This window comes from Podarcis liolepis, assembly GCF_965112155.1.
Source record: "Podarcis liolepis genome assembly, chromosome: 7".
In the NCBI taxonomy this organism is placed as follows: domain Eukaryota; kingdom Metazoa; phylum Chordata; class Lepidosauria; order Squamata; family Lacertidae; genus Podarcis; species Podarcis liolepis.
The window spans coordinates 45,845,146-45,869,385 of record NC_139561.1 but is presented as its reverse complement, the minus strand read 5'-3'; the positions used below and the strand labels follow the sequence as shown (position 1 = coordinate 45,869,385).

The 24,240-nt window shown below is 39.5% G+C and overlaps 1 protein-coding gene across 10 annotated transcripts in view; it reads left to right on the top strand.

The window, feature by feature from the left end:
• Positions 1-24,240, top strand: part of NFAT5 (nuclear factor of activated T cells 5) — a 65,018-nt gene that overhangs the window by 27,030 nt on the left and 13,748 nt on the right. For 2 of the 10 annotated variants that reach the window (XM_083512464.1, XM_083512466.1), the window contains exons 3-8: positions 10,812-11,376; positions 15,911-16,103; positions 17,432-17,622; positions 20,909-21,081; positions 22,118-22,252; positions 22,444-22,496. In XM_083512464.1, coding sequence (XP_083368590.1) covers positions 10,812-11,376; positions 15,911-16,103; positions 17,432-17,622; positions 20,909-21,081; positions 22,118-22,252; positions 22,444-22,496 — 1,310 coding nt within the window. The other 8 variants (XM_083512468.1, XM_083512471.1, XM_083512470.1 and 5 more) reach the window with 8 other exon arrangements.

Here is a 24,240-nt window from a genome sequence, read left to right as displayed (position 1 = left end):
CCTGAAAGTGTTTAGATGATGTGTGAAGGGATAGTTGATACCTGCTAAATGTAGGTATGTTTGAATCCAGTTCCAAAATATTTTTAAACTTAAGTTATCACCTATTCAGCCTCATACAGTTTGTTCTTTTAAAATAAAAGTCCTTTTACTGGATCATTTTCTTCTGTTTAGGGGAATGACGACTGTTTTTGTTATGAAGGGGCAAACCTGAATTGGCAGTTGGCATTCAAATTCTTGTTCATCTGGAATGCCTCCAACTTTATAATACCCTCACTAATGGATGTGCTCCAGGGTTTTCCTCTCATGGGCCGAGATTGCTTGACTGACCATGTAATATTTGTAATAGAACATCATGTGTCTATCCTAGTCTAGCCTTCTCCATAAGGCTATTTATTATCAGAGCATAGCTGGACTAAGCAATGTGTTCAGTGCATTATTCAGTTTAGATAGGAGTGCCTTCTCTAGTATGTTCAACACTGAAAATGAGCCTCTTGGTTTGGTAGTACAAGGCTTAAGTCTAGGGTAAAACTTTACAGCACTGCTCAATGCTGATATATTTGAATACTTTCCCTAATGAAATCTGTGGATTTAATTGTGTATTGGGGAGATTGGTAATTAGATCCAAGACTACTTTAGTTAACAAATCATCCAGTGTAGCTTCATTCTGCACTTCAGAAGCTAATTCAGTCAAAAGAGAGCAACAGTTGCAAAATATTTTGAAAACTGCTAGCACTTTAAATCCACAGAAATACTTTACTGTTGATTTTCATATTTTGAGATCATTTTCAAGCATCTGATATAGTTGATGAGAAGAACTATGTGTCTGTTACTTCTAGGCATTAGTTGTCTGACAGTCAATCCACTTCCTTTCAAAAACTGAACCTATGGGAGTTCATATTAACAAAAACTAAAGAAAACTAGCAAATTCCACAATATGGTATTTATATAGGGGACCATATTAATTGAATAAGAATACTTTTTCAATATTCTTTCTATCTCTTTGCTAATAGTATTAAATATTTAATTGATTAAATGTTTCTCTGACTTAAAAAACTTAAAAACTTAAATCCGAATAATTACAATTACTGTGGTCAGCATCCTACAGTTTGTTCCGAAGGGGTGGTTCACACTTAAGTTTTCATCATAGAGACTGCCCCTAGATTTGTAGTTTTAAAGTTTTAAGTGAGTGAACTTAGACCAAAATTTAAAAAAAACAGTTATTTATATTGCAGCAGTGCTGAATGTGGATACAGTAGGCTCCAAACCCAGATAATTTATAGAGAGGACAATCAAATTGCTGTAAAGGCTAACTCAGAAATTGCAGCCTTAACATGCTGGGAAGAGAATCAGTCAAGATAAGCAGAGATGGATACTGAAGAGAGACAGAGACAAAATAGCCGTGATAACAATAGGAAGTTCGCCAAGATTTCTTTTGAATTCACATGGTGCATACCCTCTTAACATTTCTCCAGTGAAAATAGGAATGCTCCATTCCATAATGATAATTTTACTATTTATACCCCACACATCTTTCTGGGTTGCCCCAGCCACTCCAGGCAGCTTTCAATATATATATAAATATCATAAAACATAAAACATTTTTTAAAAATCTTCCCTGTACAGGATTGCCTTCAGATGGCTCAGGGGTCAAGCAACTCCATACCCTACAACATTTCTCCAATGAAAATAGGGGTGGCCTAAGGAAAAGTGGGACATTCTGGGATCAAATCAGAAACCGGGACAGCTTCTTTAAATCAGGGACGTCCCTGGAAAATAGGGACACTTGGAAGGTCTGCATGGTGGGTTTGCAGTTCTGCCACCCCCAATCATAAAAAATATATTGAAGGAAACTACCTTGTGTGCAGGTAGGAGCAATATTAATCAAGCATGTCTGGAATCTTGGAAGTGAGAGTTCTGCTACTTCTGGATATTGGAGAAACTGAGGAGAAAGCCCTTAGAGGAGTAAAACCTTCAGCAAATACATGAACGCTTACAAGAAATCTTGTTGAATAGGTCACTCAGCTTAAAGCCCACAGACCCTGCTGGTATGATAGTGTATCTCTTCTTTCTCAGCAGCATGTATCTGCCATTTGGGATTGACTCAATACCATAGACCCAAAGAGGATCCTTCTCCTCCGACATGGATAAGCTGAAGTCCCAACTGAAACTTTGGGCCAGAGCATTCATGTGACTCTGCTCCTTTTCTACAGGCAAGGCAAAAGGCACAAAAAGAATATATTGTAGTCATTGGCTAGTAGTTTTAGGAAGACCTAGCATTGGGAAATTCTGGAATTCTAGAAAGCATTTATCATGGAGGGGCTAATTCTTCCCAGGAGTTCTTCCCATTTCAGAGTGTGGGCCACACATTCCTTCTTTGAAGATGCAGGTTGACTTGGCTTTTACAGCTGGGTGTACTAAGCTTCCCCAAAACTGGATGCAGAGGTCATTCTGCTTGACCCTGAACCATGCCAGAGTTCTTTAAGATGTTACTTGTAGATGAAGAGGGGGACATAAATCAGCCACCACATTAACATTCAGGGTATTGTGCTCTGTACAGAACTGTTATGCCTGGCGTTCTCTTCTGTAGAAATAATCATAGAATTGTAGAGTTGGAAGGGACCACAAGGGTCACCTAGTCCAACCTCCTGCAGTGCAGGAATCTTTTGCCCAACGTGGAGCTTGAACCCACAACCCTAAGATTAGGAGTCTCGTGCTCTACCGACTGAACCATCCCAATTTTCAAAGAGCAATCTAGCTAGGGACTTTGGGAAGATGGGAGTTATGGCTGTGGGATTGTGGAGGGTTTTATGAGATTGAAATCACTTATAAAATGGGACAAAACATCACTTTCACTCATTCTAGTCCTTTCATCAGGCAGACAAGGATAGCTTCCAATCGGCCACATTGTCAAGTGGCTGGGAGGGGAAGGTGACCTTGGACAATCTAGAACTACAGGAGCCCATTCCTTTTATGTCCGAAAAACAAAACTCCTTATTGTTTTGTGCAAATCTGTTGTATCTACTCTTATTTATCCTGAAGGGACAGTTTTGTGCTTTTTTATAATCAGTAAGAATCCAAAAGCAACTCTTTTAAAGCTGGTTGCAGTTTCTTCACGAAGACCCAAGCAAATATTCTGTGTTTTGGCTACATGTAGAGCTCCCTCTCCTTTATTTAAGCTTTCTGACACAGTTGCCATTACTGGTGCCAATGACTAGATTAAGAGGAGAGAGCTGGTAAAAAATATTTTCCTCATTTAAGACTTTACTTCATTTGTTCTCTGCTTCCCTAGCCACAGGGTGACACAGTATCTGGCTGCAAATCAGATTGCCCCAGGTTTTTCTTTCAGTGCTTTGATCTGAGGTTCTGGGACACATAAGCAGGTTACATAAAGATTTTCTGCAGTTAACTTCAGATTTCTGGAGGAACAGGATTGGCTGATTTCAGGTATGAGGGCCTGCAGGAACAGACTGCTAGTTCTGCTATTAGTGTTTGGCTTCCAATTTTCAAATCAGTCTAAACCATTTTAAAACTGAGTCTTGCTAATTGGTCTTTTAAGAGCACATTTGATTATTTTAACATAAAAGGTGTGTTTCATATTCATCAATCCAAACATGAGGTGGTTTCTTTGTAAATTAACCAGCTATGAATTCTTAATTTTAACATAGTTCTCAGCTTATTTCTGAACTTTCATGATGAACTATATATAGTTAAGCTGGGAAAAGTTGTCTATCTTTTGAAGGCAGATACATCTTGATAACAACTCTGTGTGTGTGGAGAGAGAGTGAGAGAGAGCTTATCCTTTCTGTGCAGCCAGTTTATTTCTAAGTTTCTCTTGCCAGAAGGTGTTTCTTAGCAGGATACAAGCATTTAATGTGAAATGCTGTGTTTGCTAAGTAGGAAGAAGCAGTGCTTCAGGAATGGGTCTGAGAAATGACCTGTCTCAAATCTGTCGCTTTTTCACTCCAACACATATCTGCCAACCTCCCTTTCACAGTTTGATATTAAACTTTATAGCATCACAACAAATGTCTTAAAACAGGGGTAAGCAAACTTTTTCAGCAGGGGGCTAGTCCACTGTCCCTCAGCCCTCGTGGGGGGCCGAACTATATTTTGAAAAAAATATATGAATGAATTCTTATGCCCCACAAATAACCTAGAGATGCATTTTAAATAAAGGGACACATTCTATTCATGTAAAAACACGCTGATTCCTGGACTGTCCACTGGCTGGATTTAGAAGGTGATTGGGCTGGATCCGGCACTTGGGTCTTAGTTTGCCTACCTCTGTCTTAAAAACACCATGCAAATCTCTCTTGAATGAGGGGCCATGACTTTCAGAAGGTGGAGAAAGGTCAAGTGCCTTGTTTTTAATCATTTTGATTTGCTTGAAGGTAAAAAAAATTGCAACAATAAGTGCTCCTTTAGTTTACTTTTACCATTGGTGTAGCCTAAGTTGGTACCAAAATTTATTTTTTAATTTTCGCAAGGAATGCACTTTTAAACTAGAAATACTAGCTTCTGTCATATTAGGAGCAAGTAGTTGCTCAGAAACTTGAGTATAAAAACACATCTTAGGTCATTTTGACTATATTTGTCCATAATAGCAAAGGGTTCATTTGTCTTCTGTAGCTTCTCTTTATAAAGCCTTGATTTTATACGTTCTCTTTTGACATGGTTAATGTGACATGAGGCTTAATTTGCATGATAATGTGCATTATACCTCAGAGTACAATATAATTCTGACAAAGTTTCAAATTCACATAGTTTAAAAACTGGCAAGATTCTACATATCAATGGAAAGAGGAGGAGATAAATCACATTTTTTAAAGATAGTGATTTATGTTGTGTGTGTATTTGGCAAAAAGGGGACTTGAGGGGATTCTTATCTGTCTTCTAAAGGCAGGTTATGTTGTTTGACATTGTGCTTCTTGATCAATAGTTTTAGACACACACTGACACACATATGGCTCCAGAAAGGCATAGCAGAGTTCATTGTCCAGTTAGCTTTATGAGACTTCGGTGGCTGCTTTAGGGATGGTTTCCTCATCTGCCTGAATTGCTGTGCAATTTAAGCTTAGTAATGTTCTTCACAATACACTGCACAAGGACCCTTGCTACATACATTATACCTGCTTTCTTCTTTGCACTAAATCCAGTAAAAGTAAATAGGTTGTTTGCCAGTGCCTGCCTCTTTTTATCCTGTTAAAACTCTCTTCTCTTCTTCTCATAGAATCTCAGAATTGTAGAGTTGGAAGGGACCGCAAGGGTCATCTGGTCCAGCCTGCTGCAGTGCTGGAATCTTTTGCCTAGCGTGGGGCTCAAACCCATGACCCTGAGATCAAGAGTCTCATGCTTTACTGAGGTTTTTTTCTTGACTGATCAGTTATATTTGCTCTTGAACAAAACACATTTGTTTTAGTAGGTTAGATTTGGGGTGAGTTTGTTAGCTGTCAGTCTATGTTTCCACTGAGCAGTAGTTGTAGGGTTTTGCTTATGCTTATGGTAAGAACCCTTGTGAGATTATCACGTGCCTCTTACCAGCTTCATAGATTGATGACTAGTGTGAAAAATTTACTCAACTAATTATTGCATATTGTAAAGATTGGACCAGAAAGGAAAGTCATTTCCTTTCTGGAGAAATGTTAAGTTTATTGATCAAGACAATGCAGCATTTCCTTGTGTCTGGAGAGGAATACCGGGCAGGGATAAATAGGTATGAGGGCTCTGAATTCATGCTTGCTGGTTGATTGCATCTGATTGTCGCTCTTGAGTGGCAGACCACCTAGTCTGAATTGGTGAACATGAATCACCCAACAAAAGTTCCAGGTAAGAAATAACCACTTGTGCATCTGTAAATATGAGTGTCAAATTATGGATTTCCCGTCTGTCAAAGCAGACTGAATCCTGTTTTTAATTGTGTTAAATAATACTTGTTTTGGCATGTGAATGTAATGGGGAATTTAAAATTGTTTGGGGGTTTAATGTAAGTAACCAACCTACTTTGAATCTGCCTTGAACTTTTAAAGTAAATTGGATTGCTTTTATGATATTTGCTGGGATGCTAGCTGTTTTCTCTATTAATACACTTAACTTGCATTCTAGCTCCGCCATTCAGAGACAGGCATCGTGTGGTGGGTTGTGTGACAGTGTCTGTCAATAGTGAAGACAAATAGTACCAGAGACACTTAACCCATCCAATCTCACCCAGGGTATAGGTCGGTCTTGTTTTCAGACTTCTTCATAAGTCTTTCCTTTCTTTTTCTTTTTGTTTTGTTATAAATAGTGGATTGACTGAAGTTAAACTCTTAATAAAGTTTTTGATTTTACATCAATAAATGAAGCTGAAGAAAAGTAAGCAGCCAAAGTTGACACAGAAGGTGTCGGAAGCAGGTTTGCAGCCACTTTGTCCCGGTTCATGCCTTTGACAACACAAGGGCTCGTGTCCTTCTGTCTTTACTCCAAAACTGTCGCTCTGAATTCACTGGTCCTGAAAAATTAACCCACAGAAAGATTTGAGCAATATTGGAAGTGGAGACTGCCAAGAATAGAAAATGCAAGGTTCATAAATGACACTTGTGTAGGGATAGGCTCTGGGGATTGAGTCTATCAAAATGCCAAGGGTTCACCCTGTGTTGTTGAATGCTTATTGTTTTCATTCTGTTTTCTGAACAGCAAATAGCATGGCAAGTGTGCCAGTTTCTGGAAAGCTGTGAGTTCTTCCACCAGCTGCTTGTGCATAATAGTGGTTCATATACAGGTGGCATCCCAAGCCTTAGCTTTTGATCTCTCATGTTCTCCACTTTGGAAGGTGACTTTGCCTTGCAGGGTAGCTTGCCTGTTAGTTTTCTCATCACTTGAACTGATGTTTGGTCTTCTTGAAAAGCCTTGTAGCCCTGAAGGGCTTATGTTAAGAGAAATACCTCAGGGCAAGAAATGGCTTCCTTTAAGCTCTGCCTAAAGATAGCAAATCTCTCTGAAACTAGCAGTGAGCTGATGGAGGACAGAGAATTTTAAAAGGGCTTAAAATCTTAGAGTCTTAGTCTCCCAAGGTTGTATAAAGCTATCGTAGCTTTAGCTAGTAACCCAAGCTGCCCATAACCTCTTTGATTCTCAGCTCCTAAATCTTATTCTGAGGAGAGGAGAGGCTTTAAAAAACTGCCTCACTGCCATAAAAACAAAATGCTTATTTAGGTTAAAAGCTACTAGTACCTGGAAAGCAAAGGGTCTTTGCAAACTGACATGAGCTGTCACTTGTAGCACAGAGCAGGGGTGGCCATTACTTTGCAATGCACTGCACAGGCTTGCTTTGAGTCCTTTTGTTTCTAAGACAGAACTGAAGCAGATGCCAATAAGGGTGCAGGAGCTTGTTGTTCTTTCTTGAACTACATATTTTATTTCATCTTTGACTATTGATGGTATTGGAGCTCAAAGGGCTTTTAACTTCCAGTGTGATCTCTCCTGTTTGGATTTTGGATGAGTTAATTATAAAATGACTTGCACAGATAACTGTGTATTGTAGTTTTTGTTGCCATGCCTCTGGAGACTGTCATAAAACATTCTTGGCATGTGATTGTAATTCTAAAATGGCTTTAAAATGTAACTGAAACTGAACCTTGTTAGACTGTAATCTTGTATTTAACAAAATGCAGTAAAAATATCCAACCCTCCCCAAACATCGAGTTTGTGCTTATTGAGCTGTGTCTCTTGGGTCCTAGTGAGTAAATTCTATTCTAGAAGTAAAAGGAAAATGCTTAAAGTGGGAGGACTGTGTTTCTGGGTTAAGGTTGCAAAGTGGGAATATGAGGGGTTACTTTCTGGTGACCACCTTCCTAGAGAAAGCCAATTTCCTTATGTCTTGGACTTGGCTAACTCTTAATGGCTGGCACTCTTATTGCCATGACTTGGGCTCAGTTGAAAGGACATTTTTGTTAATAATGAAAAGGGTTTGAGACTGCTTTAGTATGGAGTGATCAGTCAAGGGATTGCCATTACTTTTTCAGATTGAATTTAACACTGGATCCAAATTATGTATACACTACCTGAAAAAATAGCATTTATCTCACTGATGTGTAATGCATCAATCATTTCCTGAGCCTTTTCAGCTACAAAAGTAAAGAGGTCCGCCTGCCTAACTTCAAATGCAATAGTAGGATGTTGGGCCTGGGTTATATTATTAATATTGGTATAAGGACATATAATTAGTTCTTTTTCATTGGTGTAACTAAATTTACCTATTTTTTAAGCTTTAAAGCTTCAAGTTTATAACTTGGCACAGCTGTGATTAAGTAAACCAAACAATTATTTGGTTGCAGTCCACATGACTGATTCATAGGGGTAGCAAAAAAATAGGGTCCTGGCAGTCTGTGTTTTTCAAATTATCTGCAAAACTATACTAATTGGAGAATTTCCTTTTAAGGAAGTTACTATTTATTTAACACAGGTTTCAAGCTATTTAACTTGGTGCTAATATTTTGCTTGATAAAATTAGCATACCTTGGCTTTCTTGGTAGGATTTTATTTTATGTGAATTCCCTATTCGGGCTGCTAATCCTGCCTGGCATAACTACCCCAGTGTGGACTGATGTGAAAGTTCCAAACTCTTCCATTTTAGATAGGAACATGGTTGGTTACTTTTTATCCACACTATTCACAGATCAGCATAATGGGCTGGTGCCAAACACACAGCTTAAGTGTGTAAACTCTCTGCACCTTAATACAAAGATGAGGCAGCCTCTGTACTAATGCCTGACCCTTGTATGATCATCTTTGTTTGGGGAAGAATCCAGAGAATGGTCATATTCTGCATGGAGTTTCCTTTTGGGGTGGGGTGCTACTAGAGAGGGGGAAAGGATTGTCTGCAGCAATGCAAGTTTAGAGCATTCTTCCTGCATGTTTTACAGTGCATGCAGTATGCTAGCTGCATTTTTGCATTTCAAGGTGGGTGACTATTTAAAAGCAAATGGAAGTTAGTGCTATTTTAACAAAAGCTAGCTAAAAAAATAATGTCCCATAGCAAACTTTTTCAACTCAAAGTGGCTGCAAATCAGCAATTATATATAGTCACTGAAATTAGCAAACTTTACATCTTTCTAAGGAAAGCATTGCATTAATGCATGATACAAAAAGGACTTGGAAAATGTTTTGGTTTTTTTTTTTTTAATTAAAATGCAGTTCTGAGTGACTGAAACTTCCAATTTCAGCCACTGCATTTGCCAAGGAACAAGCTGGAAAATGGAACTGGTATCTGTCAGTGGCTCCAGATTATTCCAGAGACTGGCTGGAGATGGGATGGGGATAGTTCGAAGGGAAGAGTGCACTGTTACCTGACTGATAGGTTCACATCTGAAACCTTCATAGCTAAAACTAAACAGAAGATTGATCTGTTTTGCTTTTAGTCTATATTTCTTGGGCTTCTTAATGCAATACTAACATTTTCACTAGGTCAGTATGTCAGTTTATGTTTTTTTCTGTACCTTAAGTATATTATTGCATATTGAATGCATTTAAAAGAAAAGGAACCTTCAACAATCTTAATTCCTTTTTCTGACCCTTTCAGTTTATACACAGAAATTCTGTTCATTGAGTCATCAGAAGCCACCTTCCTTTTTATAGTTAACATAAGTTTTACCAATCTTGTTTGCTCCCTTCAGCAGGTAGTGCTATCAACTTAATACAGCTATTTTTTTAGCTAATTATTCTGGAATAGGGAGATGTCTTAAGCTGGTGGGTCATTTTTTTATTTAGTAGCATTCTCAGATATATGCAGCCCACAATCTCCTTAGCTCAGAGCAATCACTTTGACTTCAGGACACTGTTGAGGAGTGAAGGCTTTGTGGGCAGTTAAATATATTTTATCTATGTATTCTTCTTGCCTAACCTGCTTTTAAGAAGCCCTAGTTGCAAACAGATATCTAATTCTTAGGCCAGCACCTAACCTGGTAGTTATTTAGCCATCAACCCTAATAATGTTTCTTTTGCTGAGACATGGGCTGCTACTTATGCCATCAGTAATGCTGGGTGGCTTTAATTCATTTTATATTTTTATGGACTTGAAGTAACACATAAGGAGGTGACTTGATCATGCCTCTTCCATTTTCTTACCAGCATGCTCTGATTTCAAATCTCAGCTGAATAATTTTTTTAAAGCCATAAATGGTGATTGGTACCAGTTCCATTTTGTTGCGGTTAAGTTATTTTTGTCTTTCATTTCTCATTTAATAGTTAATATCTGGAATAATGAGCAGCTCTCTTCTCATTTATTTTCTCATATTTTTATTCCAGGATTTGCCTCTGAAGCAGGGAGTGTCTGCATTAAAAATGACCTGTAGTTCTCTGCTTCATAGGTTAGAAACTTATTTTAATACTTTGTGGCTAAGCACAGTCCCACGTTTTTCAAAAATTTCAGATGCTGGTTGATTGGCATGAAATGTGGCCTAAAAGCACTGACACATGTCTTGCATTGGGGTTCCTATCATTTTAGATAAAATGGCTTAAACTCAAAGTCCAGCTGAGGCAATAAAAGCGCCCTTGTTTGCTTACAGCCTTTTTATGACTTAAAGAAAATTTAAAGAAAAAAGTCTGATTGCCACATGCACAAAAATGGAAGTATCATTTGGACACTTTTCAGAATACTTCTGTGTTGCTTAAGCCTTATATCACTTGAAGTGTTTAAATTCAAAAACAAGCCAAATTCCAAAACATTCATTTGGGGGAAAAATCAGTTCACTAATCACATTACTTCAAAGGGACTGCTATAGCCAGCACAGTTGGGATCATGTACCCTGTATTTACTTCTGAATTGTACACCGCAGATGCTTCTTCAGCTCCCTCCTCTTCCTCCATGGGCGGTGCTTGCAGCTCCTTTACCACCTCTTCCAGTCCCACCATTTACTCTACCTCAGTCACTGACAGCAAAGCTATGCAAGTGGAGAGCTGCTCCTCAGCCATGGGGGTAAGTAACCGAGGGGTAAGTGACAAGCAGTTAACCAATAACACAGCCCAGCAGCAGCAACAACAGTCCACACCGAAGAGGCACACAGTCCTGTACATCACACCACCACCGGAGGACTTGCTGGACAACAGCCGGATGTCCTGCCAGGATGAGGGGTGCGGATTGGAATCTGAGCAGAGCTGCAGTATGTGGATGGAGGATTCCCCCTCCAACTTCAGTAACATGAGCACCAGTTCCTACAATGATAACACTGAGGTGCCACGTAAATCACGTAAACGAAATCCAAAGCAGAGACCGGGGATCAAACGGCGAGATTGTGAAGAGTCAACCATGGATATCTTTGATGCTGACAGTGCCAAAGCGCCTCATTATGTCCTTTCTCAGCTCAGCACGGACAGCAAAAGCAACTCGAAAGCAGGAAATGGGTTGGTATCTGCCTTTAAGTTCTATCAACATATGTTTAAAAAACAAGCTAAAAGCATTACCTTAACTTTTCCCTAGTGTTCAGCTCAGGTTCACACTGAGAAATACAGGAGAGGTGATAATCTGGAACTAAGTTCAATGGTTTCTTATGCTAAAATGCAAGGTTTACATATGAATATATATTCTAGTCTGATTTAGCAACTATTGAACTAATCTGTCCTGGAATTGTCTAGCTCTTCCCTGTGGAAACTGATTAGTGAATAGGAAGCTTTTCAATAAAAGCATGTTAAAAATGTAATCCCTGAAGCTGAGATCGGCTCCTCCATGTCTTCCTCAACAGTACCATACAAAGCTATTTATAAGGGATCTGCACTTCGCCTACTTCTGTTTCACTCTCTCCATCAATTAAAGACAGCTGATTTTGATCTTATTATATTAACACTTACTAAAATGTTAAAATATGCTGAACCAAATTTGTGTTCCGTGTCACTTCAGTTATGTATTTGATTTTTCAGAAATAAATCTCTAATCCTGTTTTGCTGTGTGCTTCTCGGTTGTGTGTGTGTGTGTGTGTGTGTGTTGCTGTTGTTGTCTGTAGTCACGCCTGGGTGGTGGTTTCTCATCTTTTCCACTTCACACTTTTCACTTAACTGCATCTCAATTTAGAAATAGTGGCTTGGATCCAAAGGTCCTGCTGCATGAGCAGAATACAATTCCACTCATAAGGTTGTATGTGTCACTGTTTCTCTCCATCTGCAACCTCAGTGTCAGTTTAAAACAGGCTACAGAAGGATAGGGTACCTTCAGAGTAGAGAGGTGAGTGCAGTTGCCTGAAGAATCTCTCTCTCTTTCTCTTTCTCTTTCTCTCTCTCTCTCTCTCTCTCTCTCTCTCTCTCTCTCACACACACACACACACACACACACACACACTGCTCATACAGGGGAATATTGGGATCCAAGTGATTGCCCACTGGTTTCCAGTAATGTTTATTTTTGTAGCTCATAATAAAACAGTGGGCTTATTTTATTTTCTGTATGTGTTTGTGGTATGTTCACAAAGCTATCCTTAGGTTGGTGAATATTGTGCAGATAGGTAACACCTTCCCATCTGTAGGAAAATCACCTTCAATTTGTGTACACTTTGTTGTTCCAGTTCCATACTTAAAATATAACTTTGTAAAGGTAGATTATAATAAACTCTACAGAGTATATTTTATGTTGCTACTGCAGCATTGTTATAATTTGGTATCCTTTGCAACAAAGCAGAGAGTTTTCCTCGGACAAAGGTGATTAAAAACTCAGAGGACAGACATAAAGTAAAATGTTTTATGCTTGTCTTACAAATTTCAAAATTGGCAAGCATTGCCAGAATTTATTCAAACTAAAATAGATACAGGGAAGGTTTTCTTAAAGTGGTGAGTTCTTCAAATAAGTAAGTTCGGTTTCTTGAGATTAACAGTGTAATCCTATGTGTGTCTACTTGGAAGTAAGCCCTATTGGGTTTGTTTTTGGCTTACTGATTGTGGCTTGTTGGAGTGAAACAAACCATGCTCCCTGCTTTGGAAGCAGTGCAAAGTGAGGAGGAATTGGTGTTTGTTTCCTTGGCCCATAAGCAGAGAGAAGCTAAACAGGCCTTTTTAGGTGTGCTCATGGTCAACCATTAACCATGGTTTACTCTGTTGCACAAGCAGGGCTGGTGACTTGCTCAAGGACTACTCATTGAGCTTCATGGCTAAGCAGAGGTTTGAACCTAGACAGGTTTGAACCTCAATATAGTTTTCTTTCAACAAGGTGGTACATGGAAGAGTAGTGCAGCTAGCCAGTAGCATTTATAGTAATAATGATAATATAACAGAAATTATTGTTGTTAATTTATTATTATTCAAGACACATCCTGAAGGTCCCAGGCCTCAGAGAGGTTAGGCTGGCCTCAACTAGAGCCAGGGCTTTCTCGGCTGCGGCTCCAATCTGGTGGAACGCTCTGTCACAAGAGACTAGGGCCCTGCGGGACCTGACATCTTTCCGCAGGGCCTGCGAGACAGAGTTGTTCCACCAGGCCTTTGGTCAGGGCGCAGCCTGACTCCCTCCTCTGGCAACCTGCACAGAATTTGCTTAACGGTTGCCATTAATTTGATTTTAATTAATTTTTATAATGAAATGTTTTTAGAATGTTGGATTATTTGTTTGTTTGATTATTTGGTTGTTGTTAGCTGCCCTGAGCCCGGCTTCGGCTGGGGAGGGCAGGATATAAATAAAATTTTATTATTATTATTATTATTATTATTATTATAATATCTGGAGTCATCCTGAATAGCTCAGTGCAAAGGTTGCCATCACAAAAGGCAAAGTACTACGATGAAAAAACTGTGTTTGACTACTAGAGGCATGGTTCTGGTTTTCATAAAACACCTGTCTAACCTACTGGACTTTATATTAACCAGTAGCACCTAAGTAAAGTGTGTATTCACATTTTAGATCCCTGGACATTGATGAGAAACGGGAAGAGAAGGAGTATTTAGCAGAGTGACACTGTGATGACCCCTTCAGCATATAGAATTTTGGAGAATTCATAGAAGGCTCTTAAAATGCCACTGTCAGTTTCTCAAGGATGAGAAGGAGAAGTTCTAGTTGTGCAGTTGATTTATGAATACTGCTTATGAACGAGCAGATTTAGGTAGAAATTGTGAGCACAGATTCTTGTTTACTGTGTTATAGGCCTGCCGTCATGTACTTGAAACTCTCATGAGATTTAAAATATTTATTTTATCCAGACCTGTCCTCAAATGCAAAAACCGATTAAACATCTTTTTAAAAATAGGTTTTCATACAGCTCCTACTTTTGCTAGACCGGGGTAGTCAACCTTTTTATACCTACCACTCACTAATGCATCTTTCTTGATGGTAAAATTTCCTTACTGCCCACCAGTGCTCGATGGAAGGAGGATTCAGCGTGTGCCGTAGAACCCCCTACCGCTCACCTAGAATCCTGAAATGCCCACTAGTGGGCGGTAGGGACCAGGTTGACAACCCCTTAGCTAGACCATAGCTAAACATAGAATATATCTTACTTGCCAAGTGCCACTGAGAGAGTATTTTCATGCTTAGATTCTATTTCCTTTGTACATAAAGTTTGTTACGTAGCAGTCTTCCACACTGTGCGTGAAGCCTGGAGAGAAGTCCTAAAATAGGGTTGCCAGGATACCCTGAAAGTTATTGAGTTGTGGTTTTTTTTGGACAAACCCCAAAGTTGTTGAGTTTTTCTTTTTCACGAAAACACAAAAGAACCCACGATTTTTTGATTGAGGTAGAACACTTATCAGCATTAAACACATTTTTTCCAGGGCCTTTTGGTAGCAGGAGCACAGTGGTGGATGCAGGTTTTATGGCATTCCAGACTAGTACAGCAGACATTTCAAGCAGTATTTTCTATGAAGCTTTACTTAAAGTGCTAAAGTACTAAGTACTAAAAGATCCGTAGTGCTGGAAATAGCCATGAAACTCCTGTGTTGATTATGGCTGTTCTTGAACGATTTTCCAGGCCTTTGTGGGCTGAGATACTGAGGTCCTGATGTAGACCTGTTCTACCTTTCACAATTCTGTATTGTGAGAACTGGCTTAGGGCTGCCCATGCCCCTGGTTTGATGTTATAGTGCACATGCTGGTGTTCCAGAAAGAAGACAAGTACTTTTTAGTTCACAGAGGACAAGCTTAAAATATACGTAGGCACTCAGATCTGCAGAGCACACAATTCATTCCCATTCTCCCTATGAGCCAGTGAGGACTTGTACAAACAGAAGCCCACATCAGGGATAGGACATGTTGAAACAGCATTCCTAAAAATCTTGAAGCTAGGGATGTCCGAAAGACAGTGCCCTTTGGTGGCCTTCTTCAAATTGGTTTCATTTATGGAACTGACCATTCAATGCAGTTTCTAAACAATGTTGCTGGTTAGAGGCTGAGCCGTGTTGCATGTATTACTTCATTAGAGCAGACTCAGCAGCTTAAAGAGATAGTTCTAAAAGAAATAAATCAGACTGATCCGTCACTATATAGTGTCTGTAAACTTGAACTGCTGCAAGGTCAGGAGCAAAGCAAGCCTTTCCTTTTACCACTGAAATATTTCTCTTCACCTTGGATGCTGTTCAAAATGGTTATAATTAGTGACGAAAACATGATGAACAGTTTTAAGATGCCTGCCATCTCATGCCATCTGACTAGATTTATACAGGTATTTTTGCCTAAATAGCAGTGTGCCTTTTTCTTACATTCTTACATAAAACAAAGATTAAAAGGGCTTAAGTTTCAGGCTATATGGTTTAGTTACTGAATTTCTGTTGTGAGTACGGTACATGAAACCACACACCCCCTTCTACATTTCTTCCCAGTTTGCAGCCTTGCGTTGTGATTTTATATTGGTAGATTTAAGTACGGCCCAGATCTGTGTTCTTTTCTCTTCCCCCTCACCACCCCAGTTGTGCTTGTTTTTTAAAGAAAGCCTCTGGTAACTGAAATCACTGGTCTGCTTTAACTCTTTAGAACATCAGAAACCCCAAAAACAACTGGAGGCAAGAAGAGTCCTATGTTATGTGGTCAGTACCCTGGTAAAAGTGAAGGCAAGGAGCTGAAGATAATGGTGCAGCCAGAGACACAGCACAGAGCTCGCTACCTAACTGAGGGCAGTCGGGGCTCGGTGAAAGACAGAACACAACAAGGATTCCCCACCGTAAAGGTAGGCCAATTCAATTTTTGGGGTGGGCCAATTCAGGAGTGTGCTGCCATTTATGGTAAGTGAAAATCCAGTTCTTCACCTCCAGCCAAACCTGACTCTGGCCAAAAGACAAACATACTAGGTCCTCCATGGCATCATGGGTTTCCCTTCAGTGACAAACTGTTGCCAGTGCCACGGTGTGTTTTTCAGTATTGATGTTGTCATTCTAAGTTGTAAATTGCACTAATTTAGAATCTGTGTATATAGTTCCATATTTCTCAGGGATGTGGCTTTTGTGTTGTTTGGAGAGTAGAGGTCTGGATGTTTCTTAGTTTAGAACAGAGCAGCCTTTCTTGTTGAGTGGAGGATGTGTAAATATAGACCAATAGCTGCTCTCAGCAACTAACGGTTAAATGAATGCACAGAGCACTGTCTGTGGGGCTGTTCATCAGAAACTAGGCAAGCTGTGATGTAGTGCATCAGAAAAAGGTGTGAGGAAGCCCTCAAAGACTGTGCTAAAACTGAATGGGGCTCTGTACCTACAATGGCTTTCTAACTTTTAGCCTGGAGTATGGACAGACTTTTAGGACATCAGTGTTTAGCCCCACAGTGCACCAAGGAATTACAAAATGCTACTAATCCAGCTGGAGGGGAAATCATTGCTCTCTGTTTTGCTCATGTTGCCCTTGAATATTTGTGGGTGTTAAACTCTTAATAGAACAAAAAATAGCATGGATTATTTGGGGAGAGATATTTCAATCACTTAACTACATCACTTTCTGAGCAAATATAAAGTTTGAAAGATGTTGTATCTTAATAGTGTACAGACTGAATTGCTTTTATATGTTTTTGTGCATGTACAGTTTCTGAAGAATATATAATCTAGAAGTGTTTAGGACAGTTTTGTGATGGTGTTTCTGTATTTTATAACTACATGTTTAGAAAGTCCATTAATTTCTAATAGGTTTTTGAAAATGCCACTGTTTCTGAATGGATACATAATTAAATACAATAAACACACTGGAATAAAGATGAAAGGATTTCAGTTTGGGACTAAATTGCAGATTTGCTATTTATAAGCAAGGATTCTGATTCCTGCTTGATGGACTCAGGGAAGTATAACTGAGATATTGCATAATTAACTGGAATTAAATTGGTTTAACATAGCCTGCAACAACTGAAGAGTTGAGCTGTTATTTTGGAAAAGAGAAGACTTTCAGTGCACCACTGGGTTTTAACACTAACTAGTGTTCTGATGTTCAAAATACTTTTACATTGTAATATTTGCAAATTATTTGCATTGCCTGTTGTAGTCTATTAACGCTTTCCTGCCTGTTTTATGGTTGTAGCTGGAAGGTCACAATGAGGCTGTGACGCTGCAGGTCTTTGTGGGGAATGACTCTGGTCGGGTGAAACCTCATGGATTCTATCAGGCCTGCAGGGTTACAGGACGAAACACCACACCCTGCAAAGAAGTTGACATAGAGGGTACCACCGTCATTGAGGTGGGCTTGGATCCAAACAACAACATGACCCTGGCGTAAGTCACTGTTTTTCATTGTACTATTTCTGGGTCTCTCAGTGATTCTGTAGCAGCATATTTCCTGCTTTGGATTACCTGACAATTTAAGGTCTTTTCAGCTCTTTATGATTCTGTATCTACTCAGATCAGGCATCTTGAATTGCAATAAAAGGCAGTAAATCTGGGAACTACTTGAATACACTTAAATTATTTCCTGTACATTGGCCCCAATCTAGAGTTCTTGGGATTCTGGTCTGCACAAAATGCATGTAAGCAGACACTTTTGTGTCAGAACGCTAATATGTACAGCATTTCAGTGCATGTAACATCTCCTACTGCTGAAGTTAATGGGGCAGCCTCAGCTTGCCTAGAAATCTGTGAATGTGGAGGAGCCTTTCATGTACCAATACAGTGGTACCTCTGGTTACGAACTTAATTCATTCCGGAGGTCCATTCTTAACCTGAAACTGTTCTTAACCTGAGGTACCACTTTAGCTAATGGAGCCTCTTGTTGCTGCTGCGCCGGTGGCGTGCAATTTCTGTTCTCATCCTGAGGTAAAGTTCTTAACCCGAGGTACTAATTCCAGGTTAGTGGAGTCTGTAACCCGAAGTGTTTGTAACCCAAGGTACCACTGTACATCTTAACAGTTGAATTGGACTACTTACCAGCATGTTGGATGCTAAAAGATAGGCAGTCTGCTCCCTCCTTTGCTTAGGCTGACACATTGTATACAATGAAAACTTTTAAGACCATGTATATAAATATAATGTTTATAAAGCATTTTAGATACGTGGAAATAAGATGAAGAGAATACAAGGCATATTATTCCGAACTCTTAGATCCTTCTTTTTAAAAACGACAACAAATAACTGATTGGCAAAAGTGACATTGCAGAGACTCTTCTGGAAAATGCAGCTCTCCCCACTTTTCATTGTCTTGTGGGGTGTTTTTCTTTTGACAGCTGTAAGACAAGGTAGGTGGAAGGCAGAACTAAAGTATGCCTCCCCAGTTAACACTGTGAAAGCTGCCAGTGAACTGGTGGCAAGGCTAGGTGAATGCATCAGCTGTGCTCTTGTCAAAATGCTCTTAACTGGGCTGCTATCTGAAACCAGCAGAGTTTTGTAAGATGAAGTGCTCTCACAGTGCTGGCTCAGTAGCGGTGACTCTGCTGATGAAATAAACAATGCTGTCTTTCAGTGAGCACAAAGCTCTTATAAACTGTCTGCCCTGTGGAGCTTTATGTGTGTGCACTAGGAAGTTTTGTATTGCTTGTGACTTGGTCAGTCTCAGCTTCCGTAATGGGATCTGTATTTTGACTCCCTCCCTAAAATGGATCAACCTTTTAATTTAAAAGCTATTGTGGTCTATTGATGGGATATAATAGTGTACTAAGACGAGACCAGATCATTCCTCACCTGTTGGTCCATGTAGCTGGTTTTGAGCTAGGCCTCATCTGTTGAATTGTCTGAAGTGGGAAGAATTGAGACCTATATTACATGATCCTTTTTGTGAAGACCAGTTAGTTAAAGATTTGCCATTTCCTGCTTTGATCATGGGTAGGGCTGGATGGGGGGGGGCAGTATCAATGAATAAACCTGCAGTTTAAACTCCATGTTTATTTTGACATTTTTGTCCAATTCGATTCACATGTCAGTGCAAAGCATTTCCCCCCTTTTTCGTGGGCTTTTGGCCCTTAGTTTGAAGGATTTCTGGCCTCTTGTGGATGGGGGGCAGGATCTGGACCTGTCTTTTATTTGTATAGATGTGAGTTTTTTTATTGATGTGATTATTTTTATTGGTTTAGTATTTCTGTTCATGTTCACTTTGAGCCATTTTAATGAGTAAAGTGACTAATAAATATTATTAATAATAATGTCGGCGTCAATAGTGTAGCTTGAATTTTTTCAAGTATCTGGTGAATAAGAAGTACAGCAGCTTTGTACTTCCCTCTACAGCATTTGAAATAAATTTTCTGCGGCCATCTTTCTCCTTACTGGGTGGGGGAGTTGGGTGGGGAAAATGCAGAATGGATATTCTGGGAACCAGAGAGAATAATTTGAATTGAAAAACTTTTTCGCTTCATTGATGAACTGATTTCTTAGTTCATTGTTTTCTCTGTTTGCTTTATGCAAGCGAGAGATGCAAAAGAGTCTCAGAATAGTGACTGGTTGCTCTAGTGATGAGCACTCAGCCAGCCAGCATAATTGGGTTGTCCAGATTCATTGCTCTTCCTTGTCTGCCACCAAATCTGATCTGTGAGCTACTGATGCCTCAGCTGAATCTGAAGTGCTACTGCCATCTTTTGCTTTTCTGTAAAGATGCTATTTTCCCCTCTGGTATATTTGAATGCATTAGCCAACTCTCCCTGAATATTTAGGATGAATGCATTTTATAACAAATGTTATGGGGAGGTAGCATTTAGGTGGTTATTTTAGTTTCTGAAAAAAGATATTTTGGAAGTATTTGGCCATAATACAAATTGCTTATTTTGGCCATTGCTGAGGATTCTTGGGTCATGGCTCTTGTTTTTATTTGTGCCAGTTGCATGACAAAGCTTAAAATTATTTCTATTTTCAAACTATTGTACCAAAGAAATTTGAGTATAGGTTTAAGAACCCACCTGCAGCTGTTCTTTGTTAGAGGCACATTGCATGGAAGCCAAATAAACTTTGCCTAAAGCAGCCTCTTTTGGATTTCACACTTCCGTAGTTAAGATTAATTTTTTTTAAAAAAAAATGTATATCACCCTTCAGCCAAAGATTACAGGGCAGTTCGCAGCGTAAAAATAGAAATTGAAAACACAAAATACATAATAAAAACAAAAACAAAAAACCAATACCCCCCTTCTCAGAAACACATTTAAAAGAACATTTTAGCTACATTGAATAATATGCAAAGTGATTGCTTGCCATCCTCTCAACACACCTAGTAGGCAAGCTGCTGTGCCCCCTTTTTATGGGAGAGGTGGAGAGAGACTGAAAATGAATTTCCCAAGGCCAGCAAGTGACTGTTTGCCTTAGCAGAGGTATTAGCACACACCCCTCTCCAATTTAAGGATTGCTCTTTTGACAGTAGCTGTTGCTGCAGAGCTTGGAGGTGAGGGAGCTTTTTGTGGCTGCTTCCATCATCTTTGCAGCTGTAGAGGCACATGCATCTGTAGTGTTTATATGGGCAACTCTCGCTTGGGTTAAATACCCATGTGCCTGGATGCCTAGGAAGCTTGCTGTTTTACATACCCTGGCAAAACTTAAGTGGCCTCTTTGAAAGCAAGTTGGGTAGGTAACTTTAATCTTGTGTTGCTAGGGTGGACTGTGTTGGAATACTGAAACTGAGAAATGCAGATGTTGAAGCTCGAATAGGCATCGCTGGCTCCAAGAAAAAAAGCACTCGGGCCAGGCTAGTGTTCCGTGTTAACATCACTCGGAAGGATGGTTCCATTCTGACCCTGCAGACGCCGTCCTCACCAATTCTGTGCAGTAAGTTGTAAAGTCAAACTCTGAGTCCCATCTTGCTGGGGCTTTGGGTCTCCTGTTAATTCAGTTGCCCTGCATTTCATTTTCTGCTTTAATAACAAAATAGAATGAACAACCTAAATAAACCAAATAAATTGCCTAGACCTTAGCTTTCATGTGTGTCTGTGTTGCTAGAAGTCCTCATGCTGCTTTAAATGAAATTACTTTTTCTGTGTAGGCTTATAGCATATCTAATTGGTTCCCTCATTGATCTATTTTCAGTGTTAACCAAAACTTGGGTGTAGGGGATCTGGCCCACATCCAAATTAACAGTGTGCCCTGTCAATCCACCAAGCAGTGCACATAGTTGGAATAGGAGTGTGGCATGTATCATAAGACTTTGGCAAAGGAAAATTGCTGCTTCTAGCCTGAGATAGCCTGCTTCTGTGGTTTGAATTATTTGTTGCTGGCTTGAGGCTTAAAACTACAGTTGTGTTTAAAATGCCAACTTTTTGCATCTGGGCAAAATGACTAACTTTTGTGTAATATTGATATAAAGCTTATTTGTATTTGGAAACTTGCTGAAGACTGTATGTACATATCCAGCCAATTGTTATGGACCTTGTTGTGAGACAAATTTTAAAGGCCTCTAAGATGTTGTATATGACAGCTGGGTGATTTTTGAAACTCCTTGCACTAGCCCATTTATAAAAGAGAGAACTAGTGCTATTTTACTTCAGTGTTACCTAGGGGGGAAATGCTATGATGAACACATTCTAGTAGACTACAGTCATGTGCCAATTCCTAGGAGAGTTGCGCTGTGCTTTTCTCTGATGAATTAAAGGATGGGCATGCTTTGCTACACCCAAGCAGAATCGCTGTAAGTTCTGCTTTCCTATATGCCATGCAAGCCAAATGACCAGTTCCAGATTGAGACCTTGGGAGATGATGCCAACTTTTTGCATGTTGTCAGTTAAACCACTTAGAAGCCCATTTTGGCATTAAGTTGCAGGTGTGGGGGTGTATATAATAAATATCCCTTCTCTTTTTCAATTTGTAGCTCAGCCAGCTGGTGTACCAGAGATTCTAAAGAAAAGCCTGCACAGTTGTTCTGTGAAGGGAGAAGAGGAAGTCTTTTTAATTGGCAAGAACTTTCTGAAGGGAACAAAAGTGATCTTTCAAGAGAATATGTCTGGTGAGAACTATACATACATACTCAGGCTGAGAATGGAGGTGAGGGGTGGGGAGACCATTGTGGATGGAGTTGGGCTAACGACTGCCTCTGCAGGTAGCCAAGGAGGTAGGTGGTTCCTGTGACCAGCTTCCCTGACAATGAATAAACTTAGCTGAGCTTGTGCAGTAATACTCTCTTTTGCTTTCAAACAGATGAAAACTCTTGGAAAGGGGAAGCAGAAATTGACATGGAGCTGTTTCATCAGGTACATGCTTTTTAAAAGTGCACAGAAATCCAGATATAAAATCTTCCTTGTTCATGGTTGGGATACAGTTGTTCATTTATGCCTGAGGAATTGCTAAAGAATTTTTCCTCTTATCATATATTTGGAAGGGAGGATTTAGAACGCATATATGAAGTTGAAATACGAGTTCCAAGCACTTTATGCCCAAGTTTAAAAAGGTAAATTTGCTACAAAAGCTGCCTTCATGTGGCTTATTTTTTTGTCAAACAATCATATGACCAACAAACTGGATCAATCTTCATGGACAGATATTTTGACATAAATAGTATCTGGCTGGGTCACCTTTTTGTGTGTGTACAAATAGTTTGCACAAAGTTGTCATTTCTTCTCTTACTCCCTACTCCTTAAACCCAAGCTGCAAGACTGTGGTACATTTCACATTTTTTCACAACCTAAGCAGTCTCTCCTCTTTTGTGTAGTGGTAGCCATTGCAGCCTTTAAGCATAGAGATTATGTGAGTGAGCACTATACAGTGGTGCCTCGCAAGACGAAAAGAATTCGTTCCGCGAGTCTTTTCGTCTTGTGATGTTTTTCGTCTTGCGAAGCACGGTCTGTCGCAACTGCGCCTCTTCAAGCGGCTTTAAAAAAAAGTGCAAGACTTTTTCGTCTTGCGAAGCAAGCCCATAGGGAAATTCGTCTAGCGAAGCAACGCAAAACCGAAAAACCCTTTCATCTAGCGAGTTTTTCGTCTTGCGAGGCATTCGTCTTGCGGGGCACCACTGTACTTGTTCTGTTTATCAGGGCAATTTCTTTCTTCAATTTCCTGCCCTGCTTGTGAGATACAGAACAGCAAAGGTTCCTGTGCAAGCAGCAATCAGTCATTCCTCTTCTAGGTGTGCTGACCCTCATTTTGGAAGTAGGATGATCAAAAATTGGCTTTTGTGCAGCTGCTACCATAAGGACTGCCATAAATAATGGTTAACTCTCTTCTAGTCTTCTAATGATGGGAATCCAAACCCAAATCCATTGTTGCACTAGGGTTAAATATGCATTAATTATCTCTTCCTTCAAGAAATCTTACTGTCACCAAAACATTTTGAATCTGTAAAGTTAGAATCTTAATATCTTCTCTCCTTTTACAATGCTACTTTATGGATTCAAAATGATTTGGTGATGATCATTTCTTGAATTAATGGAGGATAAGCCTATCAATGGGTACCACCTATGATGGGTGTTTATTTCTTTCACTATCGGAGGCAGTATGCCTCTTGACTACCAGTTGTTGGAGAAGGTGGTTGGTGAAAGTACTGTTTCTTTTATTTAGTTAGAAAATTTACAAATTGCTTGATCAAAGTTTTTTCCAGGTGGTATACAAATAAAATTATATATAAAGCATGGTTAATATCCACAAACCAATAAAAACAAATATACATAATACCATCAATTAAAAACAAAGATAAAATTGTTGAAACTTTTTTTTTTAAAAAAGGTAACCATATAACATGTTTTTTTGTGCTCATGCCCTGCTTCCCATGGAGGCATCTGATTGGCCACTGTGAGAACAGGCTGCTGGACTAGTTGAGTCAATGTCTGATCCAGCAAGGTGGTGATTATGTTTTTAAGAATCTAGGGTAAATACAGTTGAGAGTGGAAAAATATCTAGAGCAACCTTTCTCAACCTTGGGTCCGCAGATGTTGTTTGACTACAACTCCCATCATCCCTAGCTACCAGGACCAAACAGACCAAGTTACTAATAATTATTTC